At 38.5% G+C, this 16554-nt stretch overlaps 1 protein-coding gene across 4 annotated transcripts in view; it reads left to right on the top strand.

Annotated features, from left to right (window-relative positions):
• Ccser2 (coiled-coil serine rich protein 2) overlaps positions 1–16294 on the top strand; it is a 122450-nt gene extending 106156 nt beyond the window's left edge. For 3 of the 4 annotated variants that reach the window (XM_042690258.1, XM_042690257.1, XM_042690260.1), the window contains one exon: positions 15009–16294. In XM_042690258.1, coding sequence (XP_042546192.1) covers positions 15009–15821 — 813 coding nt within the window. In that variant the 3' untranslated portion in view covers positions 15822–16294. Of the gene's footprint in view, positions 1–765; positions 851–15008 lie in introns of all 4 variants that reach the window. The other variant, XM_042690259.1, reaches the window with a different exon arrangement.
• The last annotated feature ends 260 nt before the right edge of the window (positions 16295–16554 follow it).

The raw sequence follows: 16554 nt of genomic DNA, 5'->3' as shown, positions 1-16554 counted from the left end.
TTTAACAGTTTGATTTGTGGATATCTTTGATTAGTGAGGAGGCTGGGTATAACAGAGACCCAAGCTGGTGCTACATGTGTGGGATTGAACAGTCAACATTTCAAGGGTATTCTAATTCTGATAATCTGTGATTAAAAGTAATCACGCTAAAAAAGCTATATGTTATTCAGATTAAAAGCATGTGTCTAGACTCTGTGGCCTGCATGCTACATTCTTCATAAAGGACTTACTGTCTCAATGGCCTAATTCTTTTTAATGAGATGCTAGTTCTGTAACTTCAACTAATGTTCTTTATTTTTACCTTTTAATTTTCTAACATTCTATGATTTAAATGTTTTTATGGTAACTTTTTGATTGACCTGATGCACATATGAATGCATTTTCTTTAATACCTAAAATCTGTTTCTCTTAAGTTCTTTCCTTTTCTGCAAACAGACTAGGTAACTACTATATTAAAGTGATACATAATGATGAATGTGATATATTCTGGAAAGATGAATATTTCTTATTTGTTAACTATAAATATAGAGGAAAATAGATTTTTCCTTAAAATGTTTGAAAAATCTAGGTTCAAATTGTAATATAATTTCAGTAATTTGAGCTGCCTGTATTATTTTAAAAAGTGAAACTTGTCTTCTCATGAACCACTATTACTGTTATTTTTTTACAAAAACACACAAAAATGAATTATGACTTTGGTTTCTCTATTTTTCGGTTCCTTTTTTTTATTATTATACCTTCCCTACCCCCTCTCTCTCTGCACAGGGTGGGTATTCTGCTCCCTCCTTCTCTCCTTGGCAGGGCTCCTTCCAGGGGATCCCACGGACTGTTCCATCGCACCGCAGACAGAGTGAGTCTGTGTCTCTCACTCCTTTCCTGCTCTGGCTTCCAGTTCATGGTATTTTCCTTCTGCATGACCTTCCCTCCCTCTCCTTTCCCCTTACTGAGAGACCGGCAGGCCAATGCTTTATCAATGAGCTACCTCTGATCTCCTGTCTTAACACTTCCCTGACTGCATGTGAATAGACTTTAAAAACCTGTGGCCTTCTGAAAGCTCTGAGGTTAATGACATTCTAATGCTGTTTAAAACCTATTGCCAGGGACCCTAGGCCCATTGACATGCATCTGTCTAAATTCATTTCTTTTTTATAAGACCTTGACCTGTGTGAATAAACTTGTTTTTATCCAATGATTGGAAAAATGTACACACTATGCACAATGGTTTGATAGACAGATGCATATTGTTTAGGGACTGGGCTTACTAGACCATTGCACATTTCTTAAATGCTTCCTAATTAAAGGCTTTGATTGTGTTTTGCAGTCATCTCAGATATCTTTTCAGTTTTTTTTTAAGGTTTCTTTAATTTAAAAAAACTAATATGTCTTTGCAATTTGTCAGCTGCTTTCCAGCACAGAAGAAACCTTTTGAATATGCATGGTTTACTAATATTTCTAATGACTCAGTCATTGTTTGACCTTATGATTACTATTTATATTAAATCTACTTTCTAAAATATTGTTTATTTCTTTGTATTATGTACTTAAAGTATACCTGGTAAGTTGGTTATATTTTATCTTTTCTGAAAAGTCACCCAAAAGGCTAATATTAGTGAAGAATATTTAAATATAGTTCGTTGGAGTCACTAATAGGCCCTCTTGGATTTATTATCATTTGTGATTTATATTTTTTCATTAATTATCTTACTCAATATAAGAAGTGTTAAAAGCTGTGCTTTGACACTTTGAGCAACTAGGAGTTTGATTTATTTAAGTACATTTCATTTCTTGAGGGAGAGTCCAGATTTAATGGCATCAACAGGAATTCCAAAAAAAATAGGGAGTTTGCCTTCTTGCTTCTTTTTTTCTTATGTCCTTTTTGTTTGAATGAGAAAGGGAGTTTGTGTAGCCTCTCATTTAATGAGAGAAGTAAGAAGAGAATCTACTACGTCCTTTATAAATACTATGTTTTATTTCCTGTATTTAAATTGAAGTTTCATCCTTTTTTCCTCTATTTAAATTAAAGCATCCTGGTGCATGAGCGATCAGAGCAAATTGTTAGTCAAGTGATTTGAAATTTCATCAGGACAGTATGCTCTTAAACTTGGAGCCAGTAAGTGGCAGGGCTTGATAGGTTTACCTCAAATCAACTCACTTAACTTGGCTCTTAAGTCCTTTTTTTTTTTTTTTTTGGTTGGTTCTGGGGCTGAACTCTGGGCCTGGGCACTGTCCCTCAGCTCTTCAGCTCGAGGCTGGCACTCTACCACTTGAGCCACAGTACCGCTTCCAGCCTTTTTCTGCTTATGTGGTGTTGAGGAATCGAACCCAGGTCCTCATACATGTGAGGCAAGCACTCTATCACTCAGCCAACTTCCCAGCCCTCTTAAGTCCTTTTTTAATTCCTTTTTTTCCCTGCCTAGGGATTCCCCTGTCTTCCTGTCTTGCTGGAATACGCAATTGAAGTTTAGGGTTAACAATTGTGTATACCAAATAACACTGTGTGTGTATATATATATATATTTTATTATTATTATTTTATTTTATTTATTTATTTTTTGAAAATATTTTGTCAGTCATGGGGCCTGAACTCTGGGCTTAGGCGCTATCCCTGCACTCTTCAGTTCAAGGCAAGCTCTCTACCACTTGAGCCACAGTGCCACTTCGGGTTTTCTAGTGGTTTATTGGAGATAAGAGTCTTGTGGACTTTCCTGCTTGGGCTGGCTTTAAACGGCAAGCCTCAGATCTCAGCCTCCTGAGTAGCTAGGATTATAGGCGTGAGCCACCAGCACCTGGCAAATTGCAGATATATTTTTAAAACATATCTCTTAGACACAGTTGTTTCACTGGCTTAACTTGCATGTCTGTAGATATTTCTTGTCCTTCTTTGCATCAGTAGTCTTCCATTTTCAGGTGCTTCTTCTTCGAGTTCACAGCAAATCTTTCATCTCCAACCATAAGTGACATTCTCCTATAGTACCGCCCAGCTCTCTATTTTTTTTTAAATAAGTTTTTTATTGTGAAAATACTGTACAGAGGGGTTAGTTACATGAGCAAGGTAATGAGTACATTTCTTATCAAGCATTGTTGCCTCCTCCTTTGTTTCCCCTACCATCCCTTCCCTCTCATCTTCATAACTACACTCCCCCCCCCCCCCCTGTATTTTTGACTTCACTGTTTTCTTGTCTTTTTGTGCCAGTGCCATGACTTGAATTCAGGGCTTCATGTTTTCACTCAGCTTTCTTGTTCACAGATGGTGCTCTTCTGCTTGAGCCATGCCTCCAGTCTGAGGATTTTTCTTCCTGGGCTGGTTTCAGACTGCAGTTTTCAGATCTCAGCCTCTTGAATAATTAAGGTTACAGGTGTGAGCCACCAGCACCCAGTATACTTTTTAGTTTTGTAGATCAAGCCTCTGTCTCTGCATCTCCAGATTAGTAAGATGGAAGTTTTTGTTCTGCAGTTTGGATGGCTGAAAGTCAAACACTGACGTCATTTCTTGAGGAACTTTTCATAGCCTACAGAGCTAAGAGAACCAACATTGGGATTTCATTATTGATACTCGTAGGGCACTGTCTGTAGGAAGGGATAAACCTTAGGACCCTTTTTGGTAGTTCCTACTGGGCTTGAGAGCTTCCTTTAGAAGAAAAAAGAGGGCTGGGAAGGTGGCTCAGTGGTAGAGCGCTTGTCTTGCATGCATGAGGCCCTGGGTTCGATTCCTCAGCACCACATAAGCAAAAAGAAAAAAAGCTAGAAGTGGCGCTGTGGCTCAAGTGGTAGAGCACTAGCCTTGAGCTGAAGAGCTAAGGGATAGCACCCAGGCCCAGAGTTCAGGCCCCACGACTGGGCCCCCCCCCCAAAAAAAAAAGAAGAAGAAAGATTTTAAGTATGTTTTAACTATTTTGAGTTTACTCTGAGATCAGCTGAAGCAGTTTATTTATTTACCTATTTATTCATGTGTGTTCACAGGAGCAAATCCAGTGTTTTTCATAGGTATTGGGATTGATTTACCTTTTTCTGCAGTATGCTTATATTCATTGACAAGTCTGTCTCTCCATTTAGACAATATATATTTACAGTACTCAGTGTTGAGGGAGTTGACTGTGTAAGTAATGGAAGATAGTGAGGGTTCTACTATAATCTACTACAATAATCTCTTTCACTAAAACTTTCACGTTAGGCCTTCTTCAACACAGACGTGTATGTGCCATATCTGTCCTTGGCCAAGCTTAAGTAGAAAAAACTTGGTTTTGATTTTATGTGTTTTTGAACTTAGTAGAGTAGAAGGCTTTCCAGCAAGAAAAGCTGGTCTAAATATGCAGAGTAGATAATTCACGATTACAGCAAAGTAAGTTAATCTGGAAAGCTGCAGTAGTCTAGAGTGTCATGGCTGAATTACAGTCATCTCTAGGAATTAGAGAAATTGGAAATTCCTGTTTCTGTTTTTGTTTTCATTTCTCTGGAGATTTTTAACTTGTACATATCTTCCAAAGTTTACTAGTAGTTACTTCATGATCTTTATGTTCTGATGTCATTTGTTTTTATCTAGATTAGTAGCAAATAATGTATACTTAGATGTTTGGAGATCTTTTCCGCTGTCTGTGGGGATTTTAGCTGTGGTCCATATTCATATAACTGGCTTTGGTTTAGTGTTTCTAACCCTAATTTCCAATTGTACAACATTATGATAATCTATCTTACAGTAGATTTTAATAAAAAAAATTGCTTTTGACAAGTAGAAAGCCTTCATGGTCACCCAGGTAGCATTTTCTATTATAGCTCACGCTTATAGGGTATTTCTGTTTCACAAAGCATAAACTTTCCTTGTCTTCTTGCCTCAGAATCTTACTTGGTAGTCTAGGCTGGCCTCAAATTTAGGAGCCTCCATGTTGTGATTATGGGCATATACCATCACATGCCTATTTGATGTTTTAAAATCTGCCTTTTAATACTTTGCCTCTATGAATTCAGAAATTCCCATCTTCTTTCCATATACAATATAACTTATACAGGAAGAGAAAAGTGGTTTCAAAATAACCAAAGGCCTTATGTGGTTATACATTCTTGTTATTCAAGCTAGTTTGAAGCAGAAAGTTGAAAGACTGTAATTCAGGGCTAGCCCTGGCGAAAAGTTAGTGAACAAGCGAGCTAGGTGGAGCACATCTACAATTCCAAATATGTGGGAAGCATACATAGTATGAGGCTGGCACTGGGCAAAAAACACAAGACTCTGCCTGAAAACTAAAAAAAGGGCTGGATTGTTCCTCAGCTGATAGAGCAACTGACTAGCAAGCTCAAAGCCCCGACTTCAAACCCCAGAACTGCCACACTGCAGATTATATAAATGCATGCATATGTGGCATAATAGCTTGTCATTATTGCCATTGTTTCTTGATACAGTGAGGCCTGATTTCTAATGATAATTTATTCACCAAAATTGCATTTAGAACCATAGTTCTAGCTGGACACCTGTGATGGTAGCTACTCAGGAGGCCAGCCTGGGCAGAAAAGCCTCTGACACTCTTTCTCCAATTAACCTGCAAAAAGCCAGAAGTAGAGCTGTGGCTCAAGTGGTAGAATGCTAGCCTTGAGTGGAAAAGCTTAGGAATAGTTTAGTACTCAGGACATGAGTTCAAGTCCTAGGTCTTTGGTTTTTTCTTCTCATAATCTTCAAGGGTAATTTTGACATGTGATCACAAGTTTATTTTATATTACCACCCAATACATTTTTTTATTGTAAGCATATATTTACCACTCAGTGCACGTGTTTTTTATTTAAAGTTCAGACAAAATATTAATAATACATTCTCTTAGAATATATTTTTTCTCTACTCTTAAAAAAATGTGACTAGCAACTTGTAGTTAGAAAAACATGGATGTATTTTGCTCGTATGAGGTGGAACCTGTGGGTTTTAATGTACCAGTCTTAATGAGAAGGTTGATACCTTATGTAATTGAACATGGATAAATTTTGTATATATAATCATTTTTTTGCAGAAATACTATTTTTAATTGGTGCCTTCTAAGGAGTGAGCCTATGCCAGGAAACCTTTGTATTGTTGGAAAATACAATAGCTTGAATGACTGTTGAAGCTATGTAAAGAGCTGTTTATTCTCAGTCTAACCAAATTGCCAACTTCCCAAAGCCTTACTTGCCCTTGGCCTTCTGACTTTGATTATATTTCCTAACTTTAGCATCTCCCTCACTTTTCTTTTCTTTAGCCCTTTAAGTTCCTGAATTCTTCTCTTAGGATTTTTACTGTATGATGAGTCAAATAATTACATAAAAATTGCATTTGTAACTATGGTTCCAGTGGTGGATAACCTGCCTAGCAAATGTGAAGCTCTTAGTTCAAGCTCCAATATTAGCAGAAAATTTGCTTATTTATCACTTATTCATATATTGGAGTTTGAACTCGGGGCCTTATACGTGAACCTTACCACTAGGTGTTCTTTTTTGTTTGTTTGTTTGTTTTTTGGTGCTGGTACTGGGACATGAACTCAAAGCCTCACATTCTTTCTTGGCTTTTTCTAGCAAGGCTGGCACTTTATTAGTTCAACCATCCTTCTACTTCCATCCTTTTATTGGTTAATTGGAGATAAGTATCTAGAGGATTTTTCTGCCTGGACTGACTTTGAACTAGTAGCTAGAACTACAGACACTTGAGCCACTAACACTTGGCTGTCTGGGTCCCACAGCTGACTAAACTAAATTAGTTTAGTTTTCAGGTAGAGTCTTGGGATTTTACTTGGGGCTAGCCTCAGACTGTGATCCTTCTGCATATGTGTTCTGTGTGGCTGGAATCACAGGTATATGCCACCACTCTAGGCTTGTTTGTTGAGATTAGAGGTAGAGTCAGAGTTTTAATCCCAATTTTATAATAAAGAAAATGTAAATAAATATGAATGATAGTAGCAATTTGCTCAGGGTGAGTAAACACATGAAAATTAAGATCTTCTCTAAGTCCTGAGCTTGAATCTAAACTATTTATTGTGGATACGATTTCAGCTTTGTAAGTTTAGAATTGTTAGGTATCTGGTTTTTTGTGATGATTTTCATATAGTATCATAAACATTTTCACATAGTAAATATCTTTGAAACCACTTTTTAGTTAGTTAAGGTAGATAGTAATGCATTATCATGTTCCAGTCCTGATCTAACTCTTTCCTCTTGTCTGACATTGATGTCATTCTAGTTACAGAGATCCTATTACAGCACAATTTTTCCTGCAAGTCAGTGCTATCATCTTAGGTGTATTCCTAGAAAGACATTATTTAATTAGAGGGTTTGCACTTCTTTTGGGCATTTGCTGTTCATTTGTTGGACATTATAACAAAGTATAGCACTACATGGCTCACTCTGATGGACTCCAGCCTGTAGATGTAAGCAGTTTTATGTGGGAGGACAGGTTCAGCCTTAGTGCTTTCATGAGAAATTAGCTCTGGGAGTGACTTTTCATGAAAATAAAATATTGTCAAATGAAATAGAAACTAGGATAAGAAACTCAATCAATTTAGTCTTACAGTAAATATTTCTCAAAGATGGTAATAAAATAGAATGTGATATGGTATCCATTTTTGCAGCTGTTTTTCCCATGCTGTCTAGACTAGCAATTGGGCAATTGACTAGAAATGTGCATCTAACTCATGGTCCAGTAGGCCTTCCCGTAAACTTAGGCATGATTTAGTTTCTTTGACTGCGATTATGGTGGGCACAGCAATTTGTGCTTTTTATGTGTAGTTTTCTGTGAGAATCTACTCTAAAGATCAAGGATTTGTTTCTAGACAGTATTTGCTTCTATACCATATTGCCAGTAGCAGCTACCCTAGGCTAATGTGCTGTGCGTGTTGGTGACACAAGGGGTGTGGTACTGCTGTGAACCTGGTCACTTGCTTTTTGAACTACTCTGCATCTGAGAGGTAGATCCTAGTGATATTTTGCCTCTAGTAAATACCGTTCTGAAAGGTACAGAAATGAGAGCATTAATGGTTTCCCCAAAACAACGGAAACTGTTATTGGTCCATATAAATTCTGGAGCAGACACATTTATTTATACTTGTGACTTGGTTAGAGCTTTCATCTCCATAGTGATGTGTGAAGCCTGTGGCCTGGTATTTAAGTTAGGGTCAGATTATACCTTTAGTGGTCTTTCAGACACTGAAGTTTTCCTTGCTTTTGTAATGTACAAAGAAGCTCTAAAATTATTTTAGAAATGATTTCTACTTTCTTCATAAAGGATTACATGGGGCCAAACCTTTTTAGATCTTTGGAGTAGGCAATATGTCAAATTCCTAACAGTATTTTGTTTGGTAAGATCCAAGTAATTGCTTTTTGTGAGAAGTTTTACATGCACCATTGTATGGGCATGGATATTTGTACTAACTTGAAAACCACATTAGCAAGAAAGTATGAGTCATATTAGAATATTGCCATTAATAGTTAAGTAAATAAGGAAAAGTAATGAATAGTGCCTAGAAAATTTACAACAATAGCAAAACAAATCTTCTGGGCCACCACCCCGTCCTGGCGATCTCAGTGTTGCGTGTGGTCTCTGATGCCATTGTCCTGTCTCTTTCTTGTCTCTGCTCTCTCATTGTGCCTTTGGCAAGGAGTTGAGAAGTTAGTCCATTACTTCTCTGACAAAGCGTGGTACAGTACAATTTTGGATTTTCTCCCACCACCTTTCTTGTAATCACGTTCTGTTTTGTTTTTTGTTTCTCCCAGTTGCATGATGCATGTCAAAGTGTGCATGCAATCATAGGCATGCTGCCAGTGGTTACATTTCCGTTTTTGCTTTTATCCTTTAAAGTATATTTAACGACAGTGAACCCTTTTGTACCCAAGAAAATAATGTTAATTAATTCTGGTGTGTGACGTTTTTACACATGAGAATATTTCCTGATTTCGACTTCATATACTATGGTATATGTCTACTCAATCAGGACTTGCCATCTTAGCTGCCATCTTTTGGCTACTAACCTTAGAATAAGAAAGCTTAATAAAACCTGGCGTGTGTAAGACACTTTTCCTTAGCCAATGCTAGATCTCTGAGGAAGTACAATAGTAAAGACAATTTTTCTCAGTGCCCAGTGGCACTTTCAGCAGGTCACTGTGGAACTCCTGCTTTCCAGAAACATGGGTCCACAGTATGACCTGAGTTTGGTGTTTCAGACTTCTTTCTAGAAGAGATTTTCTATCTAGGGGAAAGCTAGCACCTGAATGATACTATTAAGTCTGTCTGTAGGGTTTTTAAGTATAGTAAATCTTAGTCATCAATCATATTGCATATTCTGAAAGACTGTGAACTCAGAAACTACTCAAACAATGCAGAAAAAGACTTTTAGTGTTTCATTTTAAATTCTCTGGTGGGTCAGATTCTACCTTTGTCACTTGCTAAAGTTTGTGACATTTAGACATGTTACTGTTAACTTTTTTAAACTTCTGTAGACTCATGGACAAAAAGAAGACTTTTTTTACAACACCTCCCACTCACAGCTTCAGGAGAAATTAGACATCAGGCATGTAAATTTGATTTTCTACCCTTGGAGAAAAGTAGACTTGATCTCTGAGCCCAGAAATGTAATATTTCTTAAGAATTTTCAATGCATTAAGCATTATAGTAAACATTTTACAAGCATGTTATTATTTACAATTCTGTGAGGTACAGATTCTGGAATTCTCCTCATTTTGAAAATGATTAAATTCCTTTCAGGACAGTGAGATAATTTATCTATTGTCTCATTAATACTAAGGAATTGATCATACAGCCCACACATGTGATGAAATTTAGTACTGTGAGAGACTGTCAACTTCAGAGTACCATGCACATCCTAGCTCCTGTTCTCCTCTCCAGGAAGGCAGTAAAGGAATCTTGACTTCTATTGTTGTATGAGCTGTAGCTACTGTTGATTTAAAACATTTAGATGTAACTGGAATTATTGAACTATGCACTGAAGCTTAGAAATCTTAAATCAGGTAACAGCTAGTTTATTATGTTGCTAAAGATCTTGTCTTTTACCTAAGAACCTGTTACAAAGCAGCCGTACTTTTGAGTTCTTTGTTCTTATACCACTACATAATCGTATGTGCTAAGCACTTAACAGTACCCTAGGAGGCCCTGTGCTGAATGCTTTACACATATAGTCATATTTAATTGTTAGAAATGGAAAAGAATAGAATGCTTATTCAGGTAATTTTTTCCAGCTACTTAGTCTAAAAATGGTATTTAAATAAAAGCCATTGGAGCCTAAGCTTGTAGGTCATTATGACAGGTACTTGTGTTCAAATTAGCATAATTATCCCTCCTGCTGGCCTTCTAAACATGAATTATTAACACCAAACCTGTTAGGGAAACAATAGACTGAATCATTAGATTTCTTTTTCTTTTCTGGCAGTACTAGAGTTGGAATGCAGGTCTTCGTGCTTGCTAGGGAAGTGCTCTGGCCACTTGACCCATTTACCCAAACAGTTTTGCTTTAGGTTATTTTTCAGGTAGGGTTTTGTACTTTTGCCCAAGGCTCACTTCAGACTGAGTCCTCCTACCTCTGCCTCTTGTATAACTGGATTTACAGACACGAACACCCATGCCTGGCTTGTTTTTAGAGACCAGGCTTTGGCTAACTTTTTTTCCTAGCCTGACTTTAAACCATGATTCTTCCATCTCTGTCCCTTGCATAGCTGGGATTACAGGCATGTACTGTAGTTCCTGTTTTACCAGTTTTTAAATTAGTTTTTATTTAATCATTAACACTCCATGATTAGTTTTTATTTAATCATTAACACTCCTTTCTTGACCTGATAGGAAACTATCACTTTGGTGATTAATGACCAAAGAAGCCATTCTTAAATCTACAACTAATACTCCCCTAGTAATTTTTTTTTAATTTTTTTATTTTTTGGGTCTGGTCGTGGGGCCTGAACTCTGGGCCTGGGCGCTGTTTCTCAGCTCTTCAGCTCAAGGCTAGCGCTCTACCACTTGAGCCACAGCACCACTTCCAGCTTTTTTCTTTTTGCTTATGTGGTGCTGAGGAATCGAACCCAGGGCCTCTGGCATGCAAGGCAAGTGCTCTACTACGAGCCACCTTCCCAGCCCCCCTAGTAATTTTTATAGCAGATATATATTGGACTCTTAGGCTGCTAGGAGTACCAACTACACCAAAAGTTAATAAGGAATGGTAAGTGCAGGTAAGGAGCTCAGGGTCTGGTTATCTTTGTAAACAATCCGAAGCTGGCATTTAAGCTTATCATTACAGGTGACCTTCAAGCCCAGTAGTAGTACCTGCTGCTGGTACTGTTGCCGTGGACACATGCATACATTTAATGAGGGAACTCACAGAAAAATATTTTGAAGTTTATGGATCTGACCTAAGAAGTAAGGTTTAGAGGCGCTTATGTCCAGTGAGAGGCATGTACTTTGAGTCTGGAGCTGTGGCTGCATTTCAGTTTTCAGCTCTAGGTTGCTGGGATTGAGTGCTGTAGAGCATCTCCCACAGTTCCCAGTGACAGAGGTGTTCCTCTGGGTCTGGAAGGCTGCTAAATTGGGGCAGATTTTCACAGTTTGGGGATGCCTTTGATGACCTCTCTAGTCCCACTCACATTTTCTTTTGTGTTCCTTTATGCTGTAAGGCCTAAGATGTGGTTTCCTCCCTTGTTTATTTGACCAGCTCTCAGGAAGGTCATTAAGCAAAGGAACAAGTATGACTGTGTGTCCCCTCCAGGTTCCCGGTGCCTGGCGTGGCGTATGACACACAATAGGCATTTCAGTCTTCTGCATTCCTTTCCACTAGTTCTATTAGCCATGAAAACATGCATCCTAAATATACCCTGTAAATTGTCAACTGACATGTTGAATTGTCACCCCTTTGTACAACTGTTTAAATATAACAAAAACATAATTTTAAAAAAATTAAAAAGGAATGCATTTTAAAAATAAATAGATTCATTCTAAAGATATCAGGGGCCTATTTTATGGCATTTGGTGCAGTAACAGTTGCATTCGGTGTGAATTAAATCTTGTGTATGTGTTTGGAACTTAGAAAGTGAGTTCCTATCCGAGTGCATCTGCCCGGCCGGCCAATGGTGAGGAGTAGCTTGCTGTTGCCCCCTTGACAGCAGGTGCTCCACAGCACTTAGCTCAGCTGCAGGGCGTCATTGTCCTGTGTGGAGATAACCCCCACGTGCTGTCCTCCATCTACCAGGAGCATTGTCCCCTCAGTCCTCTTGTAGTGTTACTTCCCATTCTTACTGAAAACAGACCATCTTAATTTAATTAAATTTAAATTAACTTATCAAACTATAGCTTTCAAATAAATATGGCACTTAATTGAGGGTAGAGAAAAATTGTATCCTACCACTAAAAATAATTTTTAATAAATTGCAAAACCTACCTGGATTTAGCAGTCACTGATTTGAGAAAAAAAAAAAAACTAATATGATTACTGTAATTAAATGATAATTGAGACTTTCCTTTATTCAGCTGTTCAGGGTAACTCCTTCTGAGTAAAAGACTCAGCATTCTATTCTTAAAAACCTGGTCATTTCCTGTTAATTTAGTATTGGGATGGAGCTCTCTCAGCCATACAAGCAGCACTGCTTTCTACCTTGGCCTAGGGTTCATCAGTGTGTGTGGTGAAGGAGGCATCAGCCTCACAGTGCAGTAACACAGTAGTGTATCTGGACCGCTTACTCCAGGTCCCAACAGCTCTTTCTGGAGAGCAGTCTGTGCAATTAGAAAAGCATATAACGTTTTGATGTTCTGAGTGATAGCACATGTCCATTCTTTTTTGTCCCTACTGGAAACAGTGAGATTACAACAGAATTACTTTTTTAATCGATAATTTTTCCAGTCATAAAATACATCAAGAGTTTTCAATTTGGGATGAGAATACCTTCCTTATGTGTTCGCAGGTGAGAGGAGGTGCAACAGGAGATATCTCCATGCCATCAGGAATTTTGTGCCATCTCCTCCTCCCCTACGCCCTTCCCACGCCCTGTGGTGTATTATCATTCCTTAATATGACCTCGCACTATTTTTCCACACACTTTTCTAAAGTTTTTTTTTTTAAATCACTTTTGCATGATTATTTTTTTACCTAGGGGAACTTCAAGGAGAATCTATTGAATCAATTAGCATTGATTTTATTTTAGAGCCTTCCACATTTTATTCATCTCTGTGGTAAAGGGTTGTGAAAATGCCAAGTGCCTTTAAATCTGGGACCTATAACTTCAGGCAATAACTAAGTTGGCTTATCTATGCCAGACATTATGTGATAGAATTTAATGCCACTTATCTGTATAAAGAATTCTCAGTAGACATTGCCTATTATTATTATTATTATTATTTATTAAACTAACAAGTCACTCCTACTGCAGCATTGCCTCCAATTATCCATCCTCAGTTATGAACCTGTTGTCAGTCACTCCTGATGTTCCTCAGTCTAAGCCCTGACTGCCCCCATTGCAGTCACTTCCCAGTGCTGGTCTTAGAGAAGAAAGAACCCAAATGAAGCAATAAAATTGCCCACCCTTTCACAGGCAACTGTGGGTTTATTTATAGATTAGCACAAATTATTATATTATTACTTATATTAGTGCTAATAATTGTACTATTGTTCATAATAAAGTTATTTTATTAGTAAAACACAGTTATTAAAAGTTCATATTTCAAAGCCCCTTTCCAAACTCTTGACACGTTAGCCTTCATTATCTAATAGAAAGCATAGGTAAAAGAGAAACTGGTTCAAGACAGGTGCACTCAGCCCTGCCCCATATATTTTAATTTATTGGGCCATAAGATCCTTTTTATTTTTATTTTTCCTGTGTGCGCTAAAGTAATAAAGGTTGCACATATTTCCTCCGATTTGGGGGCGGAGGAAGGGGGCAAGGTGTAACCGTACAGTAAACATCAGAAGGACCTATGAGGCCTTAGGAATGTTACTGTTGTGTTTTTTGTTTTGTGTTTGGAAGGGCAGTGTTAGGGATTGAATCCAGAATTTTGTACATGCTAAGCACGCACTTTACTGCATAGCTACATACACCCCCCAGGCTTATCTTGTGTGTGTGTGTGTGTGTGTGTGTGTGTGTGTGTGTGTGTGTATGCGTGCCCGCGTGTGTGCTCGCATGTGCTGATACTAGGGCTTTAACTCGGGGCCTCAACTCAGGGCCTCTGACTCTTACGTGGCTTTTTCACTCAATGATGGCAACTTACCTCTTGAGCCTCCACTTCTGGTTTTTTTGATAGTTAATTGGAGATGAGTCTCAAGGACTTTTCTGCCTGGGCTGGACTCAAACTGCTATCTTCAATCTTAACCTCTTGAATAGCTAGAATTACAGGCATGAGTCATCAGCGCCTGGCTCAAGGCTGATCATTTTAAATTTTACTAAATATGTGTTTTTCATATCTCAGCCATAATGGCAATGAAATGGGACAACTTCAACAACAGTATTAAAGGTAGGGCTAGCATTAGCTAAATGAATGAATTTCATGCAATTAAGGATGTCATGAAATGTGACAGTATGACCTTTAAACCTTTTATTAGCTGCTAATTTTAATTTGTCACAGAGATACACTTGGTAGTTTGGCATACAACATAAAAAGACCTTTAAGATGGGTGATGATCCCAAGAGCACTGCTTATGGAGATTAAATTAAAGTGCTATAGAAATTATTCTCAGGCTTTCTTGTAGATAAGGTTGTAAATACTTAATGAAAGTACTAAGGCAAGAATGTTTCCTATAATGAGTTGGAACTTTAAAGCTTTCTTTTCTTTCACCCCCCCCTTTTTTTCAGATCATGTTGAGTGTGTATTGCTTGTATCATTTTTTTTTGTTTGCACTACCACTTATATATATATATGTCATAAGATTGCTTGAATATTGCAATTCATTTTTGTATGTTTTAAATGCCCCACATGCTTTCCATATTAAAGCATACTCAGCCTACTTCCAACTTTGCTTACATTAATACTGAGTACTTTTCTGAGCTACATGGTTAATAATGTTGCTTTTAATCTCAACAGCCTCAAGTACTACAGCCTTCCAGCAGCCTTCCCAGACCCACAGACCACGCCCAGGGAAAACTAACAAGGCCACAACGTATCGAGGCCCACAGTGAATGTGCAAGCCAGGGTGTGCATCAAGGTGCTGCACATCCCGATGGAAGCTTTCCATGTGGCTTACAAGAAAACAACTATGATTTGGAAGACCGGCCTGTTTCCTTAAGCCCACACGTCAGGATGGATGTGGCAAAAAGTATATCTGACTCAAATTTGACCATGACCGTGAGTGCTGAAGAGCCTTCTCATTTGGCAAAGAATCAAATAATTGGTGAGATGCAGTTTGGACCCACTTCTCTTCCGACACCTCGCCAGACGAGTACAGCAGAGCAGGCTAAGAGAGTTGGAAGAGATCCGTCTCCGCTGGTTGGCTACTTGTCTCAGCCCAAGTCCTCACATCTTCTAAAGCCACCCGTCTTGAGTTCTTCGGCACCTCCTCCAGACAATGAATCATCTGCAAGTAGGACTCTAGGTTGTAATAAGCCACCCATCATCACAGCTCATTCAGCAAAGCTTCAGCCCACATCTAGTCAAACAAATCTTGCAAATAATCCGAATCTGAAAGCATCTAAGCTCCGCCCTCCTTCCAGCTCTTTCAGACAGAAACAAATAAGCAGCCCCCGCCTCGAGCCTCAAAGCTTGCAGGCCAAGACCAGCATCCCCAGGCCACTGGCAAGGCACAAAGAAATCATGCCGAATCCAAGTGGCAGTTTGCATTCTGGGGATCCTTCGGCCTCTAATCGATATTCTCGTCTTCCTAAACCAAAGATACATTAAGCACATAGCCAATGTCTGCCAGTTTGTGTTTTTAACAGCAGTCTGTTCTGTAATAGCTTTATGTGCTGTGTGCCACCACGTTGGAGGTTCCGTTGAAAGCTTGCGAAAACCTTAACATTAAAATGTGGAAGCTTCTACTCCTTTGGCTGATCCATTTTATATCTTGGTTCAAGTAGTACCATTCGAGCACACTTGTCTCAGGTCTGCCTGCCCATCTCAGAGGGCCACTGTAACATCTGCCTGTGCTGTCCACTCTTAGCAGGCAAGACACGTGCTTTGCTGACTTAGTCCTGTCTCCGTATTGACTGGTTATCAGAACCCCGCCTCAGTCCACGATGGCTACTATTTTAGCTTACAGCATGGTGATAATGGAAGATGATAGTCTGTAAGCAGAGTTATGGCCAGTGTTTTGTATATTTGAAAGGTCTATGCAAAAGCTTTGTGATGAATAAAGATCCGGCTTTTAATGGGAACTTGATGTCAGCTTTATTTCTTCTTACCTAGGATCAGCAAGCTAGTCTTAACTGTTTATTCATTTACCAGACAAATTCCCTAGGCTGACAATATTCAATAGTATATATGTATAAACTGCTGGTCTGTCAGGTTGACATCTTGTTTTTGTCACATACATATGCCATTTGTGCTTGTACTGTGTACATATTTGGAGAGTTTGAGATACACCTTGAAACCTATGCCGAAGGTGTATCCGCTTGTAGCCTGTGTTGGTGCTAGA

Source organism: Dipodomys spectabilis, unplaced genomic scaffold (assembly GCF_019054845.1).
Source record: "Dipodomys spectabilis isolate Male_0828 unplaced genomic scaffold, ASM1905484v1 ptg000136l, whole genome shotgun sequence".
NCBI classification, from domain to species: domain Eukaryota; kingdom Metazoa; phylum Chordata; class Mammalia; order Rodentia; family Heteromyidae; genus Dipodomys; species Dipodomys spectabilis.
Note: the sequence above shows the minus strand (reverse complement) of the source record. Positions and strands in the feature narration are given on the sequence as shown.